Source organism: Pipistrellus kuhlii, unplaced genomic scaffold, assembly GCF_014108245.1.
Source record: "Pipistrellus kuhlii isolate mPipKuh1 unplaced genomic scaffold, mPipKuh1.p scaffold_m20_p_12, whole genome shotgun sequence".
NCBI classification, from domain to species: domain Eukaryota; kingdom Metazoa; phylum Chordata; class Mammalia; order Chiroptera; family Vespertilionidae; genus Pipistrellus; species Pipistrellus kuhlii.
This window is the reverse complement of record NW_023425427.1, coordinates 20,696,362-20,712,823: the sequence shown is the minus strand read 5'-3', so window position 1 is coordinate 20,712,823 and position 16,462 is coordinate 20,696,362. Positions and strand designations below refer to the sequence as shown.

The window sequence follows — 16,462 nt, the reverse complement described above, 5'->3', positions numbered from 1 at the left end:
CCCTTTCGCCCAAAGTTTTGTTGTGGTTGTGGAATTGAAGCTGAAGCCATGGTATGGTTCTCAGACATTTTCCACCACGGGTGTGAAATCCCTGCCACTGTCCAAACTTCTGACTCAAAGGGATACCACCAGCCAGTGGCCACCATTATAGCATCAAAAGACATCTTACCTGCTGAGCAAGGTAAAGAGGGCATGTGACCACCTGAGGATCTGAGAGCAGTGGTTCCTTACAGGTCTCCACAGCATCTTCAGGGTTTCTCTCTCTCATTTTGAGCCACACTTTTCTGAGAGAGTAAAAATGGAATTTATATATATATATATATATATATATATATATATATATATATATATATATATATATATATATATTGAACTGTGACCTTCTGGTTCATAGGTTGACGCTCAACCACTGAGCCATGCCAGCTGGAATGAATGTGGAATTTTTGAGCTAAGTTCTTTTCTGTTATTTTTTACTTCATAGCGCATGACAGAGAATCTATTTAGGCCTATGAAGAAAATCGAATTGCAAGTGCCGTATTTTTCGGACCATAAGATGCACTTTTTTCCCCCCAGAAGTGGGGGGGAAAAGTCCCTGCATCTTATGGTCCAAATATAGCCTACACATATACTTTAAAAAAAAAGTTTTTTTACTTGCCCGGCTCTGTGTGGTCTCTGTGTGCTTGCCTGGCTCTAAAATGGTTCTAAATGCTGCTGTTTACTTTACAGGGTTGATTACATGTGTTTATGACTGTGATGTTGGGTTTTAATGCACATAAAATATTTTAGGACACTATTTGTTTCAGAATCTTTTTTTCTTCATTTCCCTTCTCTAAAAACTGGTGCGTCTTATGGTCCGGTGCATCTTATGGTCCGAAAAATACGGTAATCATTTGCAGTGGCTGCTGAGCTGACTGCGGGCAGGGTTAGAGTTCACTACCCATGACTGTGAACGGAAATCTGGGACGCTCTAAGACATGATTATTCTGGCATGATGCAAAGAGCATCCCAACAACACCCCAGTGGTTGGTGTAGCAAGGGTCCATCTACCTTAAAATCCCTTTGGTTCTTAAAGCATTTATTTCTTGATGAATAACCAGAGGTCTTTGATTTAGAAAGGAAGCTGGATAATTTTTTGTCTTTGAGTTCTGAGCTGAGTTAATCTATTATTATTATTATTATTATTATTATTATTATTTTACATTTTGGTGTCCTGCTATCAAAATGGGAAGTCATTACTTGTGTGATTAATGAGTGAAACATGTACTTATGTTGAACAAAATATAATCACTTAGCCCCATTCTGCCTTTATTTTTTCATCTGTAAAATGGAAGCACTAACATCTTTTTCACTTCACAATGAGCAAATGATAGCCCCCTTCTCAAAAGAGGTGTGCAAACTCTGACTCTTATATACTTAAAATGATGTATGGATTTTTATAATTTTCCATGTTTTTCTTGCTTACATTATTTAGTAATATTTTCAGAAATGGTGTCTCTTTATATCTGGTTGACACTTCAATGTTTTTGTGCCCAGTTGTATTAAAACAGAATAATAAACACAGCAACACAGATGAAGAGGGGAGAACATCCAATAAACAAATTTTTAAAGAGGACACTCTTTCATATCCCAATCTCGAACACAGCTTCCACTACACAAATAAAACTAGTGATGTCAACATGTACCTCTTAGTTATTCTTAGTCCATAGGCTAAAATAAAGAGTTAGAAAAGAGTTAGAAATGACCTACACATGGAGAAAATGAGATAGATGTGGGGGCGGGAGAGAATGAGATTGAGAGATATCCCCTAAGAAAGACATTTGGGGATATCTGGAAGATATCCCCAAAATAGGAAGTTGAAAGAATTGAAGATGAAAGAGAAAGACTCTTGGCAACACTAGCCTGGATCAAGGCAAGCATTTGTGAAGGTATATATCTTGTGAATTTTAAGAAAATCATGACTAATTGGCTTAAGGTTATATTGCCCATTTATAAGCAGAGTCCTAAATGGGCTCATTGAAGATGGATTCAGGTCATGTTTTATGTATGGGCTTCAGTTTAGTACCCTGAATATTTTTTTTGTTGGATCATATATATTTGGTAAAACATAGAGCTGTCTTCAATGAGAGGGTCATTCCAATTATATTTTTAAAAATCAATAGGACAGTTTGGAATTTCTAAGGTTTTATACTTTGTCTAAATGTTAATAGACACAATGCTAGCAACTACCCTGAGTTGAGGACCCTGGACAGTATTAGTTATTCATATTAATTCTAACCATCACGATAAGTCAAGTTTATTTCATTCCTATTATAGAGTTGGCTAATAGATTCAGAGAGGTCCCCTGACTTGGCCAGGGTTACACAGCTTTGGAGGGGTAAAGGTAGGATCCAAATTCAAGACTGTCTGGCTTCAGGCTTCTTTTCTCTGTCTAGCCAGCCAGTCATTAGGCATCACCATGGAAATGAGTCCTTTAGCACAGAGTTGTCAAGGAAGATAAATAAGTGGGGTGATGGTACTTATTAAAATTCTAATCCCAATGCTAGCTGTACGTAAAGTTCTAGGATCTTGTGTAGTTAAACAATGGATGGTAAATGGCCCTAATTATGAAGAATGAAAGAAAAACCAATTTATAATCCAATCATCCTGCTATGCACGTGTAATTATACTCTGTCTTTTATCTATGTGACATTTACAATTTCTCACTGCTTTTATATAAGGCAATGCATGTGTCCATCGTGTCTTTGAATGCTTCTGTGCATACGCAAAAGGTGAATTCTGCTTTGAACTAAGGATGTGTGTAGGATTACAAGGTAACTAACCTTTCCCTTTTAAGCACTTTGACATAGCAAAGAATTTTCTGTAAGTTTTGTAAAGTATTTCTTAAAGGAATTTTAGATGTTTGCATATATTAAATTTTCATTTACAAATTTAGAATGCATTGTTTTCTCAGTGTCTTGGTTCTGGTTGATTTTTGGCATGTCTGCTATATTTCTTAACCAAGCTGTTATATTTTTTATATATTGCCGTATTTGCCATGCATACTTTATTTTAAAAAGGAAAGTGCATGTGTGTGTGTGTGTGTGTGTATAAATGAAAGGCATGCTTTTTAAAATCCAGAGTTTTCTCCATGCATAAATTGTACTAGTACCAAAAAATCATAAAGAGCCTGCTGTGTTCCAAGATGAAAGAATCAAGGAGTTGAGAGAATCTTTCCTATCTTTCAGAAAGTCTGAGGTTGGCACATACTCAGCTGCCCGAAGAATTGTTGAGGTGTTAGTAAGGATAGTTAGGTAGGATGGCATGGCATCATGGGATTTTTCCAAAGTGAGCTCTTGGAGCAAATAAAAATGTTATTAACAGATGCCTCTATCTGAATGCTTAAAAAGCTATGACCCTAAAGTCAACTTTGCACTTTTCAAGTTTCCTGTTGAGAATTGAGTAAGCTCTCCATTTTACAGAGGAATTTTGGAATGGGTCACCTGCTACTCCTAAGGAGCATGGATATAGCAATTGGGTCTGGCACCAGAATCCTAAGGGTTTTGCTTGATGTTGGAACACTTTTGAGTATAGATTCTGTTCTTTGTGGGGTGAGTGGGTGGGTACTCTTTCAGAGTGTTAACTAATGTGTAGGTATGCCCTTATGAGCTTTGGTAGGGTTAGGGGTACTCATTGTGGGTTGAGTTAGGTATATTTCTGCAGGGCCTGATCTAGGACTTTCAATCAGAGTCCAATTTGCGATTGTAAATTTTGTTTTATGGAACAGTGTCAAGTAATGTACAGATAGACTGACCAAGGGAAGGATGAGCAACCATTTCAACTCACATTTTCCATCACCTCTCAGATTCTGTGGAGAGGCACTTTTTAAATCTTATTCTAGGGAAGTAACTTCTGATATGATAAAAGTCCTTCTGCTAATGATTGTTCCAGAGAAAAGGCACTAGAAAAAAAGGCATGTTTAGGTGGAAGTACCTTCTTTCTACCCACGATCTTCATCTGTCTTTAAGTTTGGACATATTCACTTCTCTGGATAAAATCCTGAGTACAAAGAAGTACAACATGTCTTTGAATAACAATCTTTTGTTCAATATCATTTAATCTTCACTCAAATGTATTTTTTCCCATTAATTTTTAGAGAGAGGGGAGGAAAGGTAGAGAGAGAAACATCTATGTGAAGAAGACACATCAATTGGTTGCCTCCCACACTTGCCTGCAACCAAGTCATATATATATAAAGTTGATCAAGAATTGAACCTTAGACCCTTCAGTCCATGGGCCAACACTCTTAACCACTGAGCGAAACCAGCCAGGGCTGTTCAACATTATTTTGTTGTAACATTGATGGGAAAAAAAATTAATTCCCAGCTGAGGCCACTGACTAGCCACCTTGACCATCTGAACTAGAGTAAGCCGGTTGGGAAATCATTATCTTACTTGTTTGATTAATCTTTCTTACATGTATACATAGCTCACACTTATTTCAGTATTTAAGAATAGAAGTGTTTGGGTCTTTCAAAAGCTTGGTGATGTTTTCATGAGAAGAATATGCCATTGGAACTTAATTCTTATTTATATCAATTAGCCTATGGTAAAATTGATTTCGCTATATATTATTTTGGTTAAAGTCACAGTTTCCAAGACCTTATTGATGGAGTCAAGTGAGGACTTACTGTATGTTTGAAGCCAGGCAGCTTTCTTCGTGTGCTGGCAGCAACCATGGAAGCTAATCTGTGGCCCCACTTTGGTCTGGAAGCAGGACCTTGGACAGCAGACCACAATGTCATTGCTTGTTGGTGATGGGCAGTGAGGAGGAGGCCATGGATGAGAGAGAGAGAAGACCATTACAGGGCTGGGCATAAACCACAGGAACTAGACTTTTTGAAAAGCCATACTTAGTCCTCAGAATGTGGGCTTTGTCAGTTTTCCTTCTGTCCCAGATCATAGGATGGTAGCCTACCTTCTGCCAGACAGAACAAAGGCCTTGTTTTTTATTGCTTGCTTTTTATTCCTATTTATTGTAGTCAGTTCAGGGGGATTATCAACCCGACCTGTCTTTGCTTTGCATTTTGGAATACTTGGTACTTAGCTAAGGTTTCATTATCTTGTGCACTTAGGTGATATAAATGGAAATGAGATTTATAAGACACTTCTATTCATGTGAAAATAATTTCTTTGACCCTCTCTCGGCTTAATTAGAACCATTAGTGCATCTGACTTCTGGGCTTTGCAGAAATAGGCAGGGACACTGTGCACACTAAAGGCCCCCTGACTGTTGCTTTCCCAGCAAGTATCCTATCCTAAATGTTAACTGTCTTCAAACTCTATTTCTGAAGTTTGGAATGCTTAATGAAAAAGTAGTGGTCCAGGGAAATTTTTATTTTTACCTATTCTCTTCCTTCTAAATTCACCTACAACTTGGACCTAATCTTGTAGTCCTGCTTTGAGACCTCCGTATCTCTATTGTCACTTTTTTTTTTTTACATGCTTGAGGTCTTCCAAATCAACATCAACTATCTTCTTTAAGTTCTTCTCCTGCTCTTCCTCATTCCATCTCCTGCTTTATTCTCTTTTTTCTCCTCCTTTTTCTTCCTCTCCATCATCACCATCATCATTAGTAACAGACAGGCCCTGGATGCCCCATGTCCATTTATTTCTCTTGTTTTTTTCAGGCATTAGTAACTTTTCTAGAAATTTATTCTCAGATTTGTTCTGGTCTGTGCACTATGGTGTCACCCACAATTGAGAAGAGCCAAGCAACTTCCACTGTGTATGTTTGTGGTTCTTACAGATTTTATGTAGTTATAGGTTAATTGAGTAATATATTTTATGTCTTTTGTTCTTCACCTGGACACTGTTGGTTTGAGTAAACTGCCTTCATTTTCTAAGAAGGATTACTGACTAGAGTATTTTTGTAAAAGCAAATCTAGACACAAATATATATTGGCAACAAGAACATGCTCTTCTGTAATGGAATTTATCATGCCATGTTTGTGTATGCTGAATGTTGACTCAATGGTAAGCCTCTCTGGTCTGAGAATTGTGAAATAGTGTCTTGAAGAAGATGTCATTTCATGTTGCAAAGAACTACCTTATAGATAGTGCAATTTTATATATATGGCTAAGCGACTGTCCAACCAACTGGAAGATATGATGTGGACTGACCACCAGGAGGCAGATGCTCAACACAGGAGCTGTCAACCTGTGGTAACTTTTGATGTGTTACCTATATTATTATATGTGAAGTCCCTGATATGATAGTGGTTGAATCATTGGACCCTTGTCATCAGGCCCTGCTGATTCATCACATTCTCCTTAGGATCACTGAGTTTTAGTTGTGTGATAGCTCTGGGTTTCCTTACACATTCGAGTTTTGCCAAGAACTCCATGTTTCCTGCGTTGATTTTCAGCTCATAACTAAACTTCATTTTGCTAAATCAAACCAGAGATTTCCAAGCCTTACTGACCATCCTCAGACATTTATTTTTAGTTTTTCATCTCCAGCTAACAAATGGACAATACTTTTCCTCATCCAACTTCCACAGCCACCATCATTTTGCTCATCATGATAATTAGAGTCAGCTCAGTTTGGCACCTTTTCCTCAGTAACTTCAATGCTTCAAGAAGCACTCACTGGGTGTCCAACCTGTCTAAGTCTATAATCTTCAATATCCTGAGCAAATATCTGATTCGTCCAGGAGCTTTGAAGTGATCTGATTAACCCAGTTGCCAATGAGACACAGTAGGGCCTACATTGTCTTGTATCCTCCTTACTTTCCATTTTAGTTCTGTTGTTGAGTACCTAGAAATGATTAAAAAAAAGTTTATAGATTACTGTTCTGCAAGGCAGTGTGGGTTGTAGAAGAGGTATAGACGTTCTCTGTCTGTCCTCCTGTAGCTTACAATTTGGGATGCAGGAAGTAAAAAGGGAAGAAATACAAGTTTCAAAAAGGTATAAAAGAAGGCCATGTGAATGAATGGAATAGAAGTTAAGACGCCCATGAACTGAATACTCACAGGATACCTCTTTACACCTTCAAGAATGGTCAAGGCTTCCAACACATGATAGAAGGAAGTCTTAGGAGAAGAGGTAGTATATGGATAAAGCACATCCTTAGGGAAGCTAAAGAGGTGTCTGAAGGCTGGTTAAGGAACTTCTGGAATAAGCACAGAGAGGAAAGCACTAGGACTTAAACTTTTATATTGCAAAATTTCTGCTATAGGTGCAGGCTGAAAGGATGGACTAACAATCCAGAAATTCTGAGTTTAGATTTCAGCTATCTCACTCCATGCAGGTGACCTTGATCTGGCCTATGGGATTGACCATTCAAGTGATTTCCCTATAAAATAGGAAAGGCAGGGCAGTGATGGCTAGATGGTACAAGAATCAATCGGTAGTAACTATTCCACAAATGGCAAATTAGGACAAGTGGTGCTGAAATAAAGCAGAATTGTACCTCGCTGAAGTCTAACTTTGTGATGAAAGCAAAACCTTTTTGCACCCCTTGTTGTTCAGGTACCTAATGTTACAAGAACACAGGAATTTATTCTTTGATTTGACCTAGTACACATTTTCCAGAAGGCCCAAGGAGCATTTGGCTTGCTCTCCAATGAAGGTGAGCCACTGTACTCCTTTGCCACAACATCAGCTCCCAAGAGGCCCCAGGCCACTCAGACACCCAAGTTGGCAGTTTTTCTGTTTTAACTCTCCAAATGACAAATGTGGTAAGATTGGCTTTTTCAGACAGCAGCTGCATCCTTCTTCCATTCCCTTCCCTTCGCTTCCTTTCAGACTCAGCAATTTTCTTCTTCCCTCCAGATAAATTGCTGTTAATTTAAATGTACTGCAGATCCTTGCCATTTTATGGCTGATTGCTTCTGAGTAATAGGAGGAAAATGTGTGCACGTTTGAATGTAAAGAAATCTTAACGAATCGGAAGCCAATGATAAAGAAAGTACAGTGCTTCACTGACCTTCAGCCCTCCCCCAGGCCTTCCCTTTGAAGAGGCCAGTGAGCAGGTTTGAAATTGGCGAATAGCGGAGACCGAGTTTTAGGACACATCCTGGTTTTTCTTCTCTGCTTTCAGCTTCACATTGCATTCTCAGACAGCATCTGCTTTAACCTTGTCGGATTTAGCTCAGCTTGTGTAAGGAGTGGTGGCAACGTTTCTCTAAGGTTGTTTTTGATAAAGGAGCTGTTCTCACAATAACTCCCGTGCACCATCGGAATGCTGCAAATGCTTCAGAATGTCACATTGTCAAAATATCTATATTTCAGGCTCAGAAGCTAGACAGCTCGTTTGGCTGCTAAACCCACAAGATGTTCAGCCATTTGTTGTGGTCTAAAAACTTTCCCCCTGCTAGAAGAAAATAATCATCTATTGTTTTATATTATTTCGTGGCCCCTTTCTTGAGTTCTTATAAGAAGGCAAAAGTCATGAGATCCTGGTAGGTAGAATAGGACCCTGATTGGATTTCACTTTTGATCCCTGAGAAATATGAAGTATAGGAGACATTTTTTTTTTTTATAAAAGGATGAAATCTGTAAGTCAAACTAATTTTTAGTATATGGTAGTGTATCTCTAGTATGCTAATAGTCTGGGAAGATCAAGGGTATTGAGAAGTGTTGACTTGCCTTTCTAAAGGCTCACATTGCTTATCCTTGTTTCAGGCTGTTTTTTACTCTTCAGGAAGATACTGCGTGTGTTTTTATGGTGGTTTCACTCGTGTTTTTTTTTTATTGCAAGGGCAAATGGAGCTAAGGTATGCTTATTTGAGAAGGATGCATCACAAAAGGCAATGCAGAAGGAAGTTGAAGAGGAGCCTCTGATATCAATTTAAATAAGGGCAAATGCTATTGTGCCCTGAGTGAATGGCAATCAAAAAGAGCTTGCATCTAGCAAAGCAAATTGTTTCTCAGTTGTAATTTTAAAGAGCCTGGAGTAGCATCTGGGAAGAAAATGTGAAATAGAAGCAAATGAAGAGTGGCCTGGTTCATGCTATAGACACTCTGACATCAGTAAACTCTTAGAGTTTCCTTGCCAAGTGTATAGGAGTATGTAGAAACTAGTATGTAGGAGTCAACAAATCGTTCTATCTGAGGGTGATGTCATCTATTCATATCACCAGTTTCTCTTGTTTTTTATTGGTAGACGTGACATCCCAATATTAATCTTATTGTTACAATGGGAAAGGAATTGAGAATCACCTTCTTAAAACCTGATGGTAATTAAGAAGTTTGGTTGGTTAATTTGGCATGCTTGTCCTACATGCCATTGCGTCCTCTAAACTAGTGCAGCTTATGTGTATCCAGAGGCTGAACTTTTAGAAAGACAGTAGGAAGAGTTATGAAGGAGAATTAATCAGTGCCCCTAAGCACTTTCTAAACTCTCAGTGCTATGTGGTGTTTAAATCCACAAATGATGTTTTGGCGTCCATCCCGAGTTTTTTCCCTGAGACTTGGAAGGACAAGAGACAGAAATGCCATGGAAAGTAAGCTCTAGAGTGTTACTGTAAATGATAATCCAGATTGGTGGTGGTAATTACAGCTCTGGAGGCAGATGACACCAGTACTTGGCAGACCAGACACCAGGTTGAGGAAGTTCGAGAGTCTGGGCGGGGGTGGGGGGAGGGGGTTGTGTTGAGAAGTGCCTTCCAAAGCTGAACTTGAAAACATCTTGGCGGTTTCTACCATGACATCATCTATTTAGTCACATATGAATCTGGTGAAGATTCATGCAAATTATACACAGAATTGTATGTAACAGAATCTTTCCCATCATCGCGGGGTTTTCACAGGCAAGTGCAAAGAGGGTCTGTCCTCCCTGCACAGGGACATAGCAGGGTGGCCATAGAATCTGAGTTCCTGGGTCAGAATCCGAGCTCTATCACTTACTAGTCATTGGACTTTAAGCTACTTTGGACAAAGAGCTTAGAGGAGAGCTTGGCACAAAGTAGATTAGTGTTATTTATTGTGCAAGTTGTTTACTCACCTTTCTCCAGCTGTGGGGCAACGGAGTAGTTGAGGTCAAAGCACTCCATTTTCTTTATTTTTATATCATCTATTACAGTGTCTATGATTTGGTCTGTGCTCAGTAAATGTTTGCAGAATTAATACTAAGTATTATATAATATATTGTATTATGTGTTTTATATCTATTACATGTAATATACACATAAACTATATGGTTTATATATAATATATTAAATATATATACTACACATTATATGTTATATATCATATGTGATATAATGGATATTACATTTCTGTATATCTATGTGTCATATATATCCTGGGTATTTAATTCAATTTAGGCAATTAATTAATTATTTAATGTTAGGATTCCTGAAAGAAAAAAACACACCTAAATCTGTGTGTAGTTCCATATTTTACCAGTTATATCCAGCCAGCACTCTGCCTTAGTTGCTCAGTAATTTATCAATTATTTAAGAAATGATTTGGTAAAATTAGACGGGAAAATTAGGATTATGGTAGATACTTGTTGTTAAGTTTTATTTTTTATACATAAACATTCTTCAGGGGTAAATCGATATTGTTCAGAGATTTCTCCTACTTAAGAAGTTAATATCTGATAGTTGTGGGCAGAGCTGTGTGCAGAAATTCTTTGCGTTTCTTTCCCATGTTTCATGTGCCATGTAAAGTTGTTTCTGAGTTTAAAACAAAGTTGCTAATAATGAGATGCACATTTTCTTCTCCAATTTCTGTTCTGTTATTATATATTGATTTATGTTTTAAAGCATATTCCATGTTGTGTCTTAATTTTGATGTTTATTTATGTTCTTTTAAAAGTGATTATACTTGCATGCTAATTTCTGTTGACTTTTATTTTGAGCATGACTTATGTTTTATTTTGTGTTTCTTTTAGGTTTTGTTTTGTTTCATAAGATCCCACTGGATGGGTAGCTGAAATAAAGGAAAAGACAGAGAAAGGGGCTGTGGTGCTTGTTGGTTGGTGCTGCCTTGTAAGCTGGACTCTTGGGACTGGCACAGGCTTCTCCCAGGAAGTCTGCTTACTTGGGGTTTTCCGGTGGAGGTGGGTGGTGTTTGCAGGAGGTACTGCATGGAGCCTGCAGATCCTGAGCTGTGACTGGGAACACCGGTGCTGAGGCAGCTCACGGGCAGCTACTCGGAGATGTAAGAAAACATTTTAAATTAATGGTTCCATTTCTAATCATTCAAAGGTGGAATTGAAATGAAATCCCATTGGGTTGCGCTTCTCTTCTGAAAGATATGCTGTTTGACCTTACTGGAAATGTATTTGACTTTTATTGTGTCTGTTTATTATAGAGGAACTACAAAGTTAAAACAAACCTAAATTTAGGGAAAGGCATAAGTGCACACTAAACTATAACCTCCATGTAACTCAGATTTTAACAGCATCTTCTATTGTTTAGTCAGTACTGAACTGAGGAAGTTTTATTTTTCCATCTATACCACAGCAGCTAAAAGAGCATATACAGTATTGCTTGGGGACTTGGTGATGTCACGAGAGAGGTCTTTCCTTCACTGATAATAAAGGTCCAGAGCCATGCAATCAACGCTCATGATTTCCTTAAAGTTTCTTTTATGATTTTCTTAAAGAAAAAAAAAAAAAAGCTACTTGGTCAGGGCTGTAGAGTTAGGTTAAGCATAGACAGAATAACTAAGGGAGTGAAACATATATGCATATGGTGCATATGTCCTTTCATTTGCCCTCTGCAATCCACCTGCATTTTAGAAGTTTGTCCAGAGTTAAGGCCTCAGCAACCCATGCTGTTCCCATAACAGAACTGCAGCTTTTCTACTCTGAAAAGGCCTGTGAGCAGAATGGCTGGCCTGCTGTGAGCAGAAGTCGATATTGTAAGTAAGATAGTCTCTCTACGACATACTACACTGCTGCTGGGTTTTCAGGGGGCAGGACAGCTCATCCTGACCCCAGCAGCACAAGGTGGCAGGTCGCTAATGAATAAGTGCTTTATGTTGTCCAGCTTCATTGCTGAGAGGGCAGCTGAGTCCTGTGCCCCTGCCTTAGTCTCACCATGGCCCCCTGTTTCAGCCGCTCAGCCATGGCAATGACCTTGGTACGCTCTGCTCAGTCTGCACCAGGCAGGATACCTGTCAGAAGACAGGTCTGGCTGCCCTGCCCCACCTCACCTCACACCTTTCCTGTTAGGGGGACTGCAGAGGCAGGCTTGGAGCATGTCCTCTGAAAACACAATCTGCCCTGTTCAGCACAGGGAATGCAGTTAATAACTGCATAACTATGTATTGTGTCAGATGGGTACTGAAAATATTGGGGGGGGGGCAGTTTTTGTAAAGTATATGGTGGTCTAACCACTGTGCTATACACCTGAAACCAATACAAAATAATATTGAAAGAAAAAAAAAAAGTGCACTGATACCATAGATGAATTGGAAATTTACTGATGTTCTTAAAAAAAAAAATTTTTTTTTTTGGAAATAGTTACCCAGTTTTACAGTTCAGCTTTAAGGATGCATAGGTTTTTAACAGGTCTAACATGTTTGGAAATGTTTTTAATCCTGTGTAACCAAGGCATTAATCTTAATAAACCAGAATCCATTTAGGTACCGCTTGATAAAATAAGATAACCCATGATGGATATTTTATACTCTCTCTTTTACATTAGCCACTGACTATGGCATTGTTCAATGCTGGCATCTCACAGAGTCCGATGAATTACAGAATTGAACTTGGCTACTCCAGGCCCAGGCCTGAAAGGGGCAGTTTCTCCAAAGCATAACCAGGCTCCTGCTTTTCAAAAGTATTTTCCCCGCTGAAGGACATTTGAGTGTGAGGGCAGCTGGCCCTTGGTCTGGGGAGGTCTGAATATCCTCTGAATTTCCATTTTCTTGCTTGCTGCTAAATGACAGTTCCTGTCACGATTTAGGTTGTGATCTTTCCCAAAGGTGTTGATTTACAAAGAGGCCAGCTAATTGCAGTAATCTCAAACCCTGAGAGAAAAAGGAAATTCAAACTGTAAGCCAAGCAGGGGCTGTCTGGACAGCTCATGTTCTTAAATATCGGCCATTCGGTAGACACACACACAACACACACACACACACACACACACACACACACACACACACACTTTTTAAAGTGTAATTTCATGGAGCTGTAAAAAGGCAATGAATTGTTTAAGGCCTATTTTTAAAGTTTTCCAGACCCAAAAGGAAAAAAAAAAAAAGAATATTTGTACTCAGCAACTAGAAGAATGACGAGGTGGATTTTTGTTTTTAAATGGAGAGAAGGGGATAGATAAGGCAATTTACTATATCAAACTGCAGTTGACATCTCCTAGGGAACAATGAAAACAGCAGGCTATTAGAAAATTGCTTCATATGGTTTTTGAGTTCTTTGCTCTTTTTGTTAAATCCCTGCAGACCACAATCAGGAACATAGCTTCTCATGTCTGTCCTCTAGACACTCCCCTTGCTTCCTTTTGCTTTCTGTGTCCTCTATAAGAAATCTTTTTTGAGCTTCCTAATGTACTTCTGCAACCTTAGAAAAAGATGGGCAGAATCTTTTATTGAAATCAAGACTGTCGCCCTCCAGCAAGGACCTGGCAATTTGGTGCCAGGCGGGTACCCTGAATGCTCAACGTACCCTAAGTGGGTGTTCACTCCAGAGGGGAGCTGTCACTCAGTCCCAACCAACTCCCGCTCCTCCTCCCATCCCCCAAATGTGGTTCCAGGTTTCCAACTCTTGGGATTCTTTAAGAGAAACTTGAAACCTGTGAAATGTCCCTATTTTAAAAAGTTGACGCAGTTATTTTTAAAACGTTATATAGGCCAACAGAACATGTCTACGGGCTGCCAGTTTGTTATGTCTTGAAGCAAGATCGTTGTTCTCTCACTGCTTCCCTGGTCTTCCCTTTGCAAACGTGCTTCCCAGCGTCACCACTGAGAACTTTATCACTATTGACTCTAGCACTAGGGATCTACTCGCCTCTGCCTTCTGCCAGCTGGATTCTGCCTGGGAAGTCCTTGCAGCAGAGTTTGCCCTTTATCTCTGATTGGCCCCACATCCATGTGGCCAAAGTCCTCCCCCTGCTTTGTTTGACGTGACTGCATTCACCAGTGTCTGTGCTGCCTGGCCCGCTCAGGTGCAGCCAAGTTCAGGGGAAAACACACAGCCCCGTTTCTCGGGTGTCTTTAGCATATCAGTGTGGCCGTTGATGAATGGAAAACAGCTGTCATCTTCATGAATCGCAGTTCAGGCCCTGTATCTTGACTCCAAGGCAGCTGAGAGTGACTGAGCGACTCCCACTGTCATCACTTGAGGTATCAGTCGAGGCCAAGAAGGTCCAGATCTCCACAGGAAGAATGAATCCCCACAGGCTTCAAAGATCACTCAGCGGTTTTCACTCCCAATCTCCAGCAGGGACCAGTTTCATTCTTGACCTATTTATTGACTGCTCTCCCCAAGAGTAGGGAGCCAAGATGGGACTTAAATGAGCCCAGCCCCTCCCACAGCACAGAGCAGAGTGTGCTTTGGACCCTACTCTTCACATCATTCTGTATTACAGCGCTCCGAGCCCCCCCCCCCCCCCCCCCCACAACCCTACCCTGCCCCTGTGAGGGCCCAAGCTCCTCCTCAGACAGAACAGAGGCCACGTTGTTCGACAGTTTGAGGGGCAAACAGCTCAAGGAGTTCAAGGCAAGAATTTAGTTCCCTGGCAAGTGTGATGGTCAGCATGATGGAGGTGCTCCTGCTGTCTCCCCTTCCTTTTCTCTTTATTTGCTTCAAATCCCTGACTTTTTCTTTCCCACACTTCTCCCTCCCTCCCTCCTTCTTCTCTCCTTCCCTTTCCCCTTCTCCTTCTTGCCCTGTCTTGCTCTCTCTATCTAGCATTCTAACTTGACTCCATGACAGACTGAGAGTTACTTTTTTTAAAAATTTAATTTTATTGATTATGGCCTCACATAATTGTCCTTATTCCCCCATTCCCATCCCAAACCCCTCCCTAGATATGCCCCCTCCCCAACCCCCGTTGTCCATGGCCACTGGCTAGGCCCATATGTATGCACACAAGTCCTTTAGTTGATCTCTTCCCCTTACCCCCATCCTCCCTTACTTTCCCTCTGAGTTTGAGAGTCTGATCGCTGCTTCTCTTTCTCTGGATCTGTTTATGTTGTTCATCATTTCCTCTAGATGTGTGAGATCATGTGATCCAAGAAATACCCTTGTAAGAACCTAAACTGCAACAAGCCATAATGGTTATTCTGAGAGGCACTTTTTATTTGCCTTTCTGGTTGCTTTCCATATACCTTTCTTAAAAATTTCATTTTGAAATGGAATCAAAGCGCTAAAGGGGATCTGAGCTAGCTCCTCCCCTCCTTCCCTCCATCGGAGGATGGTGACTTAGACTTCCTCCTGGTGTCTAGACTCCTCCCTGGCTTCCATCTGATCTGCTCACACACAGTAGAAGCTCAGCTCACCTTGTTTGGTCCTGACTGCAGACACAGAGGGAGGGCAGCCGATGTGAGCGACTCCACTATAGCTCAGGGTCTCCTCAGGTAGCTGCCCCCAGCCTGGTGGGCTGGGCCATGCCTTTCTAGTGGAGGTCTGTGGAGCCCATGGGGCTGTGCCAGTCTGCAGACTTGATTCCAAGGACACGGGACAGAAGCAGTCACCTGTGAAGGGTGCTCCGCTGTGTTCTCACCACCGGTGGTGCCTGAGGACTGCATCAGGCTTACTCAAGGGCACCTGGGAAGGTCAAGGGCTCTCCTGAATGGTTTAGGGATGTCATTTTCTGTCAGGTGCTGCCACAGTGAATTATCTTAACAGGATCTGCAACCCAGAAAGTGACATAAAACAGCTGTCACCAAAGGCAGCTTTCTACTCAAGCCAGTTCGTTTCCTTTTTTTTTCCTCTCTCTCTCTTCTGGGCCAAAGGCGTCTCCCAACCATGGGAGTTGGACGGTGAGAGCACTCTGAGTTTAATTCAGGCTAATATTGCAATGGAGCCTTGGGATAGTTATTGGTGGGCACCCAAGGTAGGTGGTTATTGGCTGTGTCTGGAGTCTGAGTTTTCATGAAAGAAAAAAAAAAAAGGCATGAGAAGGAAAGAAAAACACAATTTTTTTTCACCACTTTTAAGACAGTCCATTTATGAAGGCAGCATAAACACAAAATAGTAAGAAAGTCTACTCACAATGTAAATGTATGTCAAATCATCATGTTGTACTCTTTAAATATCTTTATTTGCCGATTATGCCCCAATAAAACTGACAGGGGGAAAATGGAAAAATAATAACAAGAGTTTCCAGAGAAAGACAGATCCTTGCGTGTCACTCCCAGTTCATGTTGGGGTCCATTGGGTATAATCCATAGGCGGCTGTGAGTCATTCCCATGCCCTGTTTTCCCCCTGCAATGTTCCAGGTTTTAAAGTCATGTTTCACATTTCCTGTAAATAGTGTATAATCATTTTTATTTTATTTTTAAGT

At 40.3% G+C, this 16,462-nt stretch overlaps 1 protein-coding gene and 1 long non-coding RNA gene across 9 annotated transcripts in view; one reads left to right on the top strand and one right to left on the bottom strand.

Moving 5' to 3' along the window:
• The window catches only part of NTRK2 (neurotrophic receptor tyrosine kinase 2), a 307,987-nt gene that overhangs the window by 114,244 nt on the left and 177,281 nt on the right, over nt 1-16,462 (top strand). For 2 of the 8 annotated variants that reach the window (XM_036433654.2, XM_036433653.2), the window contains one exon: nt 10,881-13,766. The exons of the other annotated variants lie outside the window; for them this stretch is intronic. In XM_036433654.2, coding sequence (XP_036289547.1) covers nt 10,881-10,918 — 38 coding nt within the window. In that variant the 3' untranslated portion in view covers nt 10,919-13,766. Of the gene's footprint in view, nt 1-10,880; nt 13,767-16,462 lie in introns of those variants that run through there. 8 annotated transcript variants of the gene reach the window in all.
• On the bottom strand, nt 14,793-15,580 carry LOC118716439. Its single transcript, XR_004987150.2, has 2 exons — nt 15,250-15,580; nt 14,793-14,899 (listed from the first exon to the last, which is right to left on the bottom strand). It is a non-coding gene; the product is annotated as an uncharacterized LOC118716439 (long non-coding RNA).